Here is a 13,624-nt window from a genome sequence, read left to right on the forward strand (position 1 = left end):
TAAAAATTGCATACCACTAATATGCCAACGTCATGAAAGAACTTAATGCTTCGAAGGAAGGGTAGATATGGGAGCAGGGTGGACTCAGTCCGCAGAGGGCCCCTTGCTGTTTAAGAGCTAGCGGCTTGTCATAATATTCCTCTCTCCTAGTTCCCCAGCAAATCCTTCCCTGGTGTGCCAATATCTCTAGTGAATCGTAGTCCACCGGTAGTTACAAGCCATTAAAAAAAGTAGGAAGTGATATATATATATTTTTTTAAGCTTGGTGACAGCCCCCCTGCTTTCAAGTACCCTTTGTTGCATATATGTGGTATGTCCTGTATTAGTCTATAGTCGGCTTAGCAATACTCACCACCAATGCAGCATTCTTCTGCAACTTGCTAAATGGGCTGTATTTAGGTTTTGGAGGTTTTCCAGCCAGTCTGTCTTTGTGTCTTCTGCTACTCATATGCTGAAAAAAAAGCATAAGAAATAGTGTCACTTTTTTAGTGGTTTGCATGAGTATAATACAGAGTGAGGGAGATTACAAGGGTTAGTGACAGTCCTAGAGGTTGTCCTAAAAATTAAAACAGGGGTAAAGCTTAAAAGGGGTTGGGTGGTCTTGAAAATCGATTTTCAAATGCCCTATTAAAAAAACTCAGTTCTCTGTTCAGGACTGTGATCTGTTTGCCAACGCGGAGAGCAGCTACAAAGAGCGTCTTTTACTCTGGAGGACCTGGCATGTCTGTGCATTATATCAACTGATCATTGATTTCAGTGAGAACGGTGTAATGCTTCATTTCCCCTGTGGTGGTGCTGCAGGAATGTTAAACACTAAGGCTGGGTTCAAACAATCTATTTTCAGGCGTAATGGAGGCGTTTTACGCCTCGAATTACGCCTGAAAACACGACTCCAATACGTCGGCAAACATCTGCCCATTCATTTCAATGGGTTTGCCGATGTACTGTGCCGACGACCTGTAATTTTACGCGTCTCTGTCAAAAGACGGCGCGTAAAATAACAGCCTCGTCAAAGAAGTTCAGAACACTTCTTGGGACGTAATTGGAGCCATTTTTCATTGAATCCAATAAAGAACAGCTCCAAATTACGTGCGTAATGGACGCCCCGCAAAACGTGAGTACGAGCAATTACGTCTGAAATTCAGGAGCTGTTTTCTCCTGAAAACAGCTCCGTAATTTCAGACGTAAATGCAGTTATCGTGTGAACATACCCTTAGGCTGAGTTCACACAGAGTTTTTTTTGTAGGAGTAAAATTCTGCCTCAAAATTCAGTTTGGAATTTTGAGGCACATTTTGATCTGCCTGCACGCCGTTTGCCGCAATTATCACGCCGTTTTCCGCTCGTGCCCATTGAGTGCCACGGGCAAAAAGGCAGCGAAATACACTTTCTCTGCCTCCCATTGATGTCAATGGGAGGTCAGAGGTGTAAGTGTCCGAAGATAGGGCATGACGCTTCCTTTTACCGCGAGCGGTAAATGGGAGGCATTTTCGGCTGTTTTTTGGTGTTGTTTCCTACGTGGTTTCCGTGTCAAAAAACGTGTAAATAAAACTCTGTGTGAACAGGGCCTTACTGTTAGGTTTCCCCACAGATTACAGCGAACAAGTAGGAATTGTTCAAAGCAGAGAACCCCTTTAAATTGCAGAAATCCGGTGGCAGTTTATGAACCCCTTTAATCTACAAATTGGGTAGGAACTGTTCCATTACGGATGAATTGAGATTATATAAGATCCTTGGACTTTCCTATTTAAAAGGATGGTGGTTCTCTCGTTCCTTCATTTCTGAGTGCAATAGCTACTTAAAGGGTAAACCGGACGACCATGTTACAATTTTATATACAATAAATTTTGATTTTCCACTTATAATTATACAATCTGGCAGCAGATGTCATACTCAAATCAATTGAAATAGTTGTATACAAAGAACTAAGAGGAGAAAAAGCAAGGGAATTATGCACATGACTGTGGTTTTTATGGATCACTACTGGGGCTGCGAATCCGGACCGCAAAAATTCAGGAGGTGTCATTTTATGGTCCGGATTTCTGGGTTCACACCAGTGGTGAAATTGTTGTGGATCTGTGAATTCTGAGGATACACGGATGCACAGCAATTGTTTTTTTGCGGTCTGATTGATCGCAACGGGCCCGTGGTTTTGAAGTCTGCAAAACTAAAAGCAAAAGAAACAACAAGACATTTTTGTCCAGACACTAAAGTAAACAGAATTTTCACGATTTGTTGTCCACAAGAAAAATGACAGCCCCCACCTGTTTGAGCTGGGTTTCAGAGTTGACATGGATCTCACAAACGGGACAGTGAAAGGCTTTATTCTGGATGCCAATGCTCGTCTTGTTGCCAATCCTTTTGGGTTTCCGGGTAGAACGGCCCAGTGCTTTACCTCTTCCCCTTCTCGGGTGGGTGCTCTGTCCTTCTAGAATGGATTTGTGCTTTGCACCTTCAAAAAGACGAATATAATTCTATTATCCGAAAAAGCAGCCTATTGCCATGTTGTAGCTCCATACAGAAAACCTATTGACTGGTATTATATACATATACACACATATTTTTTATATATATATATATATATATTACATCCTCAACACTAGATTTTGGAACACGATTTAACTGGATTTGTGTCTATTCAGCCACAAGACCATTAAAGAGGTTGCCCCACGAAGAGTATTGTTTATAGTGTAATCCGCACATGCGCAGTCTTGCTTCTCTCTCTGCTCCACTGGGCATATGGAGGGATTTCTGGAGTGATAAATCGGTGGCCTCTGAAGCTGCAGTGTCTTCTCTGCTTGTCAGAGGAGATGCTGAGAAAGTGACAGAGTGAGGCAGCGTAAATGTAATTGCGCTGGCTCAGCATCTCGTCTGACAGCAGAGAAGACACCACAGCGTCAGAGGCCACCGATTTACCACTCCAGGAATCCCTCCGCATACCTAGTGGAGCAGAGAGAGAAGCAAGACTGAGCATGTACTGTGATGGACGTACATTTACTGAGCTGAACACAGAAAGGCAATTGAATAGAAACAGCAGGTGGCGCTATGCGAATATTTTTATTTTTAATATCTGGTGCTATAAATGGCTGCACTTTACTATAAACAATATTCTTCCTCGGACAACACCTTTAATGAGGTTGGACACGGTTGGGTGAAAAAGACCTGTAGTGAAGGCTGCATTTAAGTTCATCCCAAAGATGTTTTTTTAAATTCAGTAAATTTTTATTGTCATTTTGTATAAACAGTACCAAACAAACCCCAATCCCATGAACATAGTCCTGTTACAAAAGCATACAAAAATACAATATGCAATGAGTCAAAAATAATCCATATATCTTATCCAATATAAAGTATTCTCTTTCCCACATACTGTATGTGCATAAAAGAATATATATCAGGTCAAGTCAGAATCCTTGTAACATATCTCCCCCCCCTTCCTTAGCATAACCGCTATACACATACATGTTTACCCACACCACAGCCGTCCCTCATTATGGATCAAACTATCTCCCTCCCACTAAGAACCCAACGACCTCCAAGCTCCAGGCAGTTAATCAATCCAAATATGGACCACATTACATTTTGTATAACACCTAGTCGGAATCTAATCAATTCTCTGGATAACAAACAGAATGTATCAAGCCACAGTCCCCATACTTTTTCCAGCTTAGTCCGTGCGCCTCTTATTTTGTACACACCTTTCTCTAGATTTACCAAACAGTTAATTTTTGTAATAAATTCTTGTCTGGTAGGTCTCGGCTTGTCCAGCCAATGTTGAGCTATCCGTTTACGTGCCATATATAACATTTTGGCTACTGCCAGTTTACCGGGCTACGAGGTTGTCAAGTCCACAACATATCCCAGCACACATACCAGCGGACTTTATTCAACAGTTACATGAAAAACCTCACTTATAAGGATTACGACCTCTCCCCAGAAGCTCTCCAGCTCCCTACAGGACCAGAACATATGAAGCATACCCGCTGAAACATCCCTACATCGGGGACAAAACTGATCAGGGTTAACCCCCGATGTCATACAAAAATGGCGTCTTATATACCTTATGTAGCAGATAAATATGGGACAATCTGTGAGCTTCACTTCGGGATAGTTGTGGTACCCTCTCCAATATATTTCCCCAATGTACAGGTCCTTCTCAATGAATTAGAATATCATTAAAAAGTTAATTTATTTCAGTAATTCAATTCAAAAAGTGAAACTCATATTATATAGATTCATTACACACCATGTGATCTATTTCCAGACTTTTTTTTCTTCTAAATGTTGATGATTATGGTTATTTAATGGCAGGAAGGAGGGAAGGGAAAGTGAGCCCTAGTCTACCCACCGCCCTGTCCCTGCCTACTTGCAACGACCCGCCCTAGGCGACGGGGTACAACTGGGCGGCGGTCCCTACGCTGTCTAAGTGCACGGGAGAACAAACAGGGAACACGCAAGGGAAGGGGCAGTAGCCACGGAACGCCGCGAGGAAACGGAGCGGTGAATGAGTAGTCAGGACCAGGATGAAGTGGAGTATACCAAAGTGAGCACGGAGAAGGAAGCAAGCCAGGGGCAAAGCAAAGCAGGTTAAGCAGAACTGCAGCAAGGCAGAAGCAGGCTGGAGCAAGCAGCAGTGAGGCCAGGAATCCAGAAGAATTACAAGCACTGAGGAAGAGAACACGGCAGGTGATAAAGGACAGGGGGCGGAGCTAACTCCGACTGACCAGGCCGCGATAAGCTCTCCCACTCCTGAGCCTGCCACCCTGGTTGGTGGGAGATGGTGTCAGTCGAACAGGTCTGGCCTCAGGTGTGGATTGATTAATCCCAGGAGTATACCTAGACGTAGTACCTGGCAGATCCCTAACAGGTAATAGTTAATGCAAACCCAAAATTTAGTGTCTCAGAAAATTTTAATATTATATAAGCCCAATTTCAAAAAAGATTTTTAATACTGAAATGTTGGCCTACTGAAAAGTATGTCCAGTATCTGCCCCCAATACTTGGTCGGGGCTCCGACTCTGCATGAATTACTACATCAATGCGGCGTGGCATGGAGGCGATCAGCCTGTGGCACTGCTGAGGTGTTATGGAAGCCCAGGTTGCTGTGATAGTGGCCTTCAGCTCGTCTGCATTGTTGGGTCTGGTGTCTCATCTTCCTCTTGACAATTCCCTATAGATTCTCTATGGAGTTCAGGTCAGGTGAGTTTGCTGGCCAATCAAGCGCAGTGATACTGTGGTTAGTAAACCAGGTATTGGTACTTTTGGCAGTGTGGGCAGGTGCCAAGTCCTGCTGGAAAATGAAATCCACATCTCCATAAAGCTGGTCAGCAGAGGGAAGCATGAAGTGCTCGAAAATGTCCTGGTAGACGCTGCGCTGACTCGGGACTTGATATAACACAGTGGACCAACACTGCTGCTCAGTGTCCAAAGTCCGGTTTTCAGATCAAAGTAAATTTTGCATTTCATTTGGAAATCAAGGTCCCAGAGTCTGGAGGAAGAGTGGAGAGGCGTCAATCCAAGTGGCTTGCAGTTCAGTGATGGTTTGGGGGCCATGTCATCTGCTGGTGTTGGTCCACTGTGTTATATCAAGTCCAGAGTCAGCGCAGCGTCTACCAGGACATTTTCGAGCACTTCATGCTTCCCTCTGCTGACAAGCTTTATGGAGATGCATCTGTTAGTAATGGCTTTGGCTTAAATAGTCTAACCCAGTAATTTACATAAGAATCCGCATATTTGTAGCCATGACATTTAGCTTAAATGACACCTGTTACCAGGACGGGTCCCTTTTCCATGAGGCCTGATAGTAGTACATCAGTGGATATCATGGCAGTACCCCCTCACTCACCAGCATTATGAGCCTCTAGTTGAGATGTGGAGTTCACAGTGACTTTGCACGTGGCGCAGTACAAGTGTTCCCTATTCTTACGATCCTTCTCACTGTCCTGTGCTGAAGCACAGCTGTCCTCTGAACCCTTCTCAGGACTGTATGGCACAGGGACCAGGGAAACCGTGTCCATTACTTCAGCAGAACTATCTGAAGTCTCCGGAGACCTGCATTCTTCCTCCTGGTCCGCGCTAGATGGCTCTGGAGTTGGTGTCCTTGGACTGCCTTCAACTTCACTCTGAGATTCTAAAGCTACAAAAAAAATATAATATGTGAATACACATAATGACAACATTGCACCTGACAGAAATCAGAACAGGTCTTTCAGTAGTGCAGCCTCAGGCTTTTGACCTGTAACTTTAAGGGATCATAGCCCAAGAGTCCTTTTACACTGGCCAATATGGGCTGTAAAATTAAGGTTGATCGGCGCTCGTGCGTTTCCATCATGCTGGCAGCACATCTCCTTGTTTACACAGGGAGACGTGCTGCCGACAACAATAATATTTTCTGCTGCATAGACGATATGATCAGCCGATGAACGAGCGTTTTCTCGTTCATCGGCTGATCGCGGCCATGTTTACACAGGGCAATTATCAGGTGCGAGACATTTTTTTAATTTGCACTAAGGAGCCTCTACACTTCTCTTCTAGTAGGACTCATTTGGCGCAGCATTCATTATTCACATTCTCAGGCTAGTGAAATTTTCAAGGGTCTTTTATATTGAACTTGTGGGGGTTTTCCTTTGTAACAGGAATTATTGTTGTAATACACCCTAAAATACTTCTGTATAGAGGCCAACGTCATTGTGAAGAATGGAGATCTGCGCTCTGCTCACAGCTTGTGCCTGTAGGAGACGACGTTACATTTGCTCTCCTGTTACCTTCATTCAGCTGCAACATTTACCATTTCTGTTAGTAAAATCTGGAGCTGAGAATGAGAATTTGTGTAATTTTCTTCTTGTCCATGGGCACAATAGGGACTGGATCCTGCTGGGACAATCAAGTAATTATCTCCACCACCAAGTTCAAAAGCAATTAACAAATTCTTCTCTGGGCTTATCTCCATCCTCCGACACGGGATATGTTAACATCCATGACGGACATCAAAGACGATTCTTTTTCTTGTATTACCGTAAAGCTTGATATTTATTTTTTTTAGACTGGCTGAATGAGCAAGAAGGAGAATTCAGGTTATGTAAGAAAGATCTAGAGATTGGATTTAATATATCCGTTATATATAAATCAATTCTTTATTACATAATGTGATGAGCTGTAGCTTATGCTTTAACGGCTTCAATGCTGTGTGGCTTTTTGGCATTGTGTTGTGTCGACAGGTTTTTCGCCAGCATTTATGGAGCATTTTCAGGATCCTTAGAATGAATCTTAGTTGCCAACGTTACAGAATTAAATGTTTATATTGATATGAAATCACAGCAATGGATAGAGGTGATAGGGGTTGCCCGGTTTACAGAGCCCCATTTCAGATTGCGGGCTTCGGTACAGGAACCAAACATGATAGAGCGGAGATTAATGGATGTCCATGACACACAATGCTTACACATGCAGTCGATGGGGCCACGAGCCCAACTTGACTTTAGCCGATAGAAGGGGGTCCCACAAGATATAGCACTCTTCATTTGCTAAAATGGTCCTGGTAGAGTATTTGACAAGCATGGACTACTGACAAACCCTAACTACCTCACATGTATTCAGGACTTTGTAAAACCTAACATTGTGTGCATCAGAATCATTGTATCGGGGGGAGGGTGCACCACGGACAGCTTGTCAGACTGCAAGCTCCCAATAACGCCAAAGTTAAAATGTAAAAAATCCAGCACCACTTCAAATTAAAACATTCAGGTTCTTAAACGGTTTCAATTTAGTAATGATATTGATATGAGTAAGAGTATGTGGGGCTCGAATGTGTAAGCATCGTTCATATACCGACTTTTTTGTTTTTTTAATTGAGGAATAAAACGTGATGTTTTAATTTGAGCCGTTGCTGGATTTTTTACATTTCAGCTTTGGAGTTATATAAGCATTTGGGTGGCCCCAGTCTTTATTATTGTTTTAATGATATGTAGAAAGCAACATTGGGTATTCAGTGCATTGTAACTACTCCAACGTTGACGCTGCATTTACACAACTGTATTTTGGTATCCATATGCAGAGCTGATATGTAGTATTAAAAGTTATGTGTGGAAGAAGACGTCTGGCCTTCACTCCTCACTTCAGATGAGAAGAGTCAGTGCCGGACAGCAGAGTTGGGGAAGAAGTGCGTCGGCGCCCACCCAAGGGTATGTTCACATGCTAAACAAAAAACGGCTGTAAAATACCTGCGCTGTTTTCAAGGGAAAACAGCCTCTGACTTTCAGCCGTTTTTTAAGAATCAATCGTTTTTTACGGCCATTTTTGGAGCTGTTTTTCTATAGAGAAAATGAAAAACTGCTCCAAAAAACGGGCTCAAGAAGTGACATGCACTTCTTCCCCAATGCCCCGTGTGAATGAAATGCCGTTTGTCCCCATTTAAATCAATGGGCAGATGTTTGGAGGCATTCAGCCCCCCCCCCCGTATTTTCAGCCGTTTTACTGCCCGAAAAATGGCTGGAAATAAGCCGTGTGAACATATCCTAAATGTTACTAGTGCCAAGGAGGGTGATATATACCGGTTTGTTTCCATAAAACTGCTGATGCTATTACTATGTAATCTTATGTCACTAAACATCAGAAGACCAGATTTGAGAAGTAGGTTTACTTTGCACAAACTCATTCTTGGTTTTTAATATTCCTTGACATACGATCTATTGGAATAAAGGATCAGAGTAGAAGTAGTATGTAGCACTTGCTTACTTTTAAGGGGTTGACCAGGATTAAAAAAAACATGGCTAATTTCTTCCAGAAACAGCACCACACCTGTCCATGATTTGTATTGCAGCTTAGCTCTATTGAAGTGAATGGGGCTGAGCTGCAATGCCACACACAAGCTGCGGACAGGTCTGGCGCTGTTTTTGGAAGAAAGCAGTTATGACCCTTTTAGTGAACTTCATCCGTTGTATGTTTTGAAAGTGCAGATCAAGACACCCTTCAAGTTCTCTCCCTGTGACACTGCTGGGAGTTCATAGAGTTGGTTGAGGAGAGGATGATTCTCCACGCTTCATTAAAATTTCATGGAATTAAACAACCCTGGATGTTTTATGGACTTAAGGCACTATGGATGACAGTATACCACTTATTTTATACTATCTGCTTGATGGAAGGAAGATAAAAAATAAAAAAAGAGAAAGAAAGAGAAGAGAAAAAGAAAGAGGAAAAAAGAGAGAGGAAAAAAAAGAAAGAGAAAAAGAAAAAGAAAGAAAGAAGAGAAAAAGAAGGAGAGGAGAAAAAAAAGAAAAAGATGTTTTGCAAAGAACTTTTTTTGTCTTCATATCTATACTGAACTGGTTGAAGAGACTGGCAGTCGAATTTCAGGATTGTTCATCGCCAATAAACAAAAATGAAACGGAAGGTGGGATTAAAATAGTAAATCTTACTTTCAGTGATAGGATGTGTGTTTCTTTTGGTGTCCACTCGGGGCAGCGATGCCCTTTCTCGACTACCATGCTGCTTGTGCTTGTGCCGTGCATTCTCTAAGGCTCTGAGCTTCCGTGCATGTTTGTGACCCTTGTAATGAGCTTCAGCTTGGTTCTGCGAAAAAGAAGATCAGAGAGACGTGGTGATTATTGACGGTCGCCGGAATTATCCTCTTCAGAACTTCTGTCGAGTAGGAACGTTTCATAGAGTTTCTCCTTAGGAGAGTAAAGTATTTTTACAAATTTCACACCCGGCTTCAGTGGAATCACTACATTATGGCCACCAAATATTATGTAACCAGAGTGTCTCCAGAATCTAATAAATCTATTCATTTATAACCAGCTGGCAATATTTTAGCTGAGGACACATTACCTAGGCAAGCACCTACAGCTGGACAGCGCACCCAGGTTTTATCTTTACACGTGTATATATACATTATTGGGGTGCAGCTCTTTGTTATGAGTTTTACCTCAATGGGGAAAACCTGCAAAAGAAGAGCAGCGATTCCGCAGCCTAAGTTGACAGGCTGCGGCTCGAAGAAAAAAAAAAAAAAAACCACAGGTCAAATTATGAACATTTTTTTACAGCGGATTTTTTCCACTGTGCGTGGATGAGATTTGTTCAGATCTCATCCTCCCTGCCGCTACTGTATTATGCTACGGATTTTCCGCAATGGAATACGTTGTGGAAAATCTGCAGTGTTCTCCTACCCAAAGAGTGTATTCCTAGATTTATCATTAACCGGTTCAAGGACCAGATACCGTTTAGCTTTTTTTTTGTCATGCGCTGGATATTTTTTATTTGCTGGGCTAGCGACGTCATTTTTGCAATATTTTTTTTCATGATAAAGGTTTCTTTTCTTATTTTTAGCATTTTTAGGCTTATAGGTTGAAAAAAAATAGTTAAAAAAAAAACATTTTTTTTTTTACATTTTTGCCATTTTTTTCTTGTAATAATATAGTCTTATCTTAAAGATGACTTTTTATTTGTGATCATCTTTGTCTACTGTAAATTGATATATTACATGTCTATTTTAGCGTAATTGGGTCAGAGCTACCGTTATGACAATGATTTGCGGAGGGAGCGTTTTTTTGGGGGATATTTTATGTGCAATTTTTATTTTCTTTTTTTTTTCTTTATTATTATGGCCTGTCCCTCAAGGGTCAGAAAAAAACTTTTGGGGGACTTTATTATAATTTTTTTTTACACTATACTTTTCCCCTGTGCTGTGCAGCTCCACTTACAGTGGAAATCAACACTCTTAGGCCCCAAACACACGAACGTGCTTTTGCGGCCGCAATTCCCCCGAAAATCCACGGGAGGATTGCGGCCCCATTTATTCCTATGGGGCCATGCACACAACTGTGGTTTTCACGGTCCATGCATGGACCCAGAGTCCGTACCGCAAAAAGAACGGGCAAGCCTTCTTATGGCCGTATTCTGCGGTCCGGGCTCATTGAAAATAAAGGCCGCGGCCATGTGCACAGCCCGCGATTTGCGGGCGGCTCGTGGCTGACCCTCCGTGGCCGGTCGACCCAAAAATCACGGCCGTGCACATGGATACGGTCGTGTGCATGAGGCCTTAGGCTACATGCAAACGTTGATTATTTTGGTGCGGAAAATACGCACTAAAACCGCAGCAATACGCAGGGAATTCGCAGTAAAAAAGAAATAAAAATCACACAGGATTGTACATTTTTTACATTTTGCTGTGTTTTCTTGCTGCGGGTCTTGCTGTGTATTTCTCCAGAATTAGGAAGATAGAATTCGCAAGCGGAATCACAAGATCAAGTGACATGCTGCGGTTTCCGAAAATATGCACCGCGGGTCGACTTACGTGGAGAAAAAAAGCGCACCATGGACATGAGATTTCGGCAATAATGCTTCTGCTACCAGCTTTCTGACAATCACATGACCATCGGCACCAATAGAGGCAACGTTGCTGCAGCTGACACTATTTTATGCTCATTGAACGCGGTGTACGTGATTACAGAGAAGACAGAAGTGGTGAAATTCGCTTTTGTTTTCTCCTCAGGGTCCTTAGAATCCTCTGACTGACGGGCACACAACATTCAGTTGCCCAATCGCTCAGGCAGCACGCTTAAACCCACGCCGTATATGTGTGTACAATATATATATATATATATATATAATATATATATATATAGTTTGTCATGCTTGAGAAAGTCCCCATGGAGTAGGGCTGAAACGTCGCATGTGGTGAATAAATCCACTTTTTTCACTATTGAGGAGTGCTGTCTCGTATTTTGGAGGATTTTACTAGGTATAAGGGGACACTGGTCACGTGTCCAAACGGGAATATTGCACCCTGACTGTACATATTTGGAAAACGGTGCTGCTTTTTTACCTTTTTTGAGATATATATATATAGAGAGAGAGAGCGAGAGAGAGATACACACACATACACAGTGGGCGGTGCTCAACCGGTTAAGGAGAAGGGTAAAAAGTTGGTCCTAGCCTTGATCGGTGATCTTAGACTTATGTGCAGTCAGGTTAAGACTGGCCCACCAGGAAACCAGATGGTCTCCTGGCGGGCCCAGAGTCTGAAATTATAACCTGACTCTCTAGTAGCAGGAGGTTTATCAATTTTTTAAGGGGTTATTTTAAAAATATATGTGAAATATTGTAATTTTTTTTTACTTATTACTAATGTGGCGTGTGTGTGTACTGATAACACAGCATACAGTACAAGTAAAGGAAGACAAGCACTTGTTCTGCATAGCTGGACAATGACCCCTTAGAATAATTTCCTCTGGTGGGTCCAAGGTACTTCAGTCCGACGCTGGGTGCAGTCTAGGCAGGTGTTCCCAGGCTCTACTTTTAAGGCCGGATCCACACGGTTGTGTTTAGTCCGTGAGATATGGACCATATGTCGGCCGTATTTCCTGGACCAAACACAGTTCAGGCAGCCGAACTCCCAACATCATAGTTATCTATGATGCTAGGAGTCCCTGCCTTCCTGCGTGAATACTGTCCCGTACTGTAATCATGTTTTCAGTATGGGGCAGTATTCCCGCGGGAATGAAGGGACTCCTAGCATAATACATAACTATCTTGCTAGCAGTCCGGCTCACTGAACTGTGTTTGGTCCGGGAAATAGGGCCGACATGGTTCGCATCTCACAGACCGAACAGGGCCGTGTGAATCTGGCCTAAAGGGTTGTATGAGATTAGGAAAACATGGCTGCTTTCCTTAAGAAACTGCGCCACTCTTGTTCATGGGCTTTGTCTGGTATTGCAGCTCAGCCTCATTCAAGTGAAAGCTTTTCTAATCTCATAGAACCCCTTTAATGTGGATGAAGTGAAGATCAGGGATTCTGTGGTCTGATCAAACCTGAACATGATGTGTAATGTAAGGCTGATACAATATCAAGAAAACTACCCCAAGCATGAAGCATGCTAGTAGGCGCAAAATGCTATGAAAAATCTGTTCATATTGGAGATATCGTCTAAAAAGAGGTCAAAGAAAAACATCTAAAGCCTATAAAGGAGCCTTTTTTCTGTGGCAATGACACAAATCATATGGCAAATGCACAGACCACAAACTGACCAGAAATCTGGTAAACACCAAACCAGAATCACGGTTATATCCATAGATGAAACCAAGAATATATATATATCTGTAATATGTAATCCTTCTTGTGGACATTGGTGGTGGATACGGTTTAACATTAGATATTAAATGAACAACAGACATTCTTATGTAATAATAAGGATCCCACAATCCTAGACGTCCTGGATGACGAGCAGGTGCTTCAACAAATGCCGTTTCCTAAGCGAAGATAGAGGAGCCCCCCGAAAGACACACACAGATGCTGTAACTTTATCTACTACAGCAAGAACTAGCCGCAGGAAGGTGGGGGAATTACAGAGTAAATGGAAATTTGTAGATCCAGTTAACTGCATGGGGGGCTCCATGCCGGCTGCCGATCTATTTGCATTCAGAGGACATTATTGTAGGGATAATGAGGTGCATACTGATGGCAAGCCTGCAAGATGCTGATAAGACTCAGCCACAATGAGAGACGGGATGGGAAATTCTCTGCTGAACAGAGACTGACAATGCAGTAGAGAAAAGCCGGTCTGTGCTCTGCAGCGTGCCTTCTTTAACCCTTTTTTTTAACCCGTGACAGACTCATACAATTCTAAAATA

The 13,624-nt window shown here is 42.6% G+C and overlaps 1 protein-coding gene across 1 annotated transcript in view; it reads right to left on the reverse strand.

Annotated features, from left to right (window-relative positions):
* ZNF385C (zinc finger protein 385C) overlaps positions 1 to 13,624 on the reverse strand; it is a 180,227-nt gene that overhangs the window by 6,957 nt on the left and 159,646 nt on the right. The window contains exons 5-8 of the mRNA XM_075845274.1: positions 9,412 to 9,565; positions 5,844 to 6,134; positions 2,263 to 2,450; positions 353 to 451 (exon numbers count right to left, since the gene is read on the reverse strand). Of these exons, the coding sequence (XP_075701389.1) occupies positions 353 to 451; positions 2,263 to 2,450; positions 5,844 to 6,134; positions 9,412 to 9,565 (732 nt within the window). The remainder of the gene's footprint in view (positions 1 to 352; positions 452 to 2,262; positions 2,451 to 5,843; positions 6,135 to 9,411; positions 9,566 to 13,624) is intronic.

Source organism: Rhinoderma darwinii, chromosome 13 (assembly GCF_050947455.1).
Source record: "Rhinoderma darwinii isolate aRhiDar2 chromosome 13, aRhiDar2.hap1, whole genome shotgun sequence".
NCBI classification, from domain to species: Eukaryota; Metazoa; Chordata; class Amphibia; order Anura; family Rhinodermatidae; genus Rhinoderma; species Rhinoderma darwinii.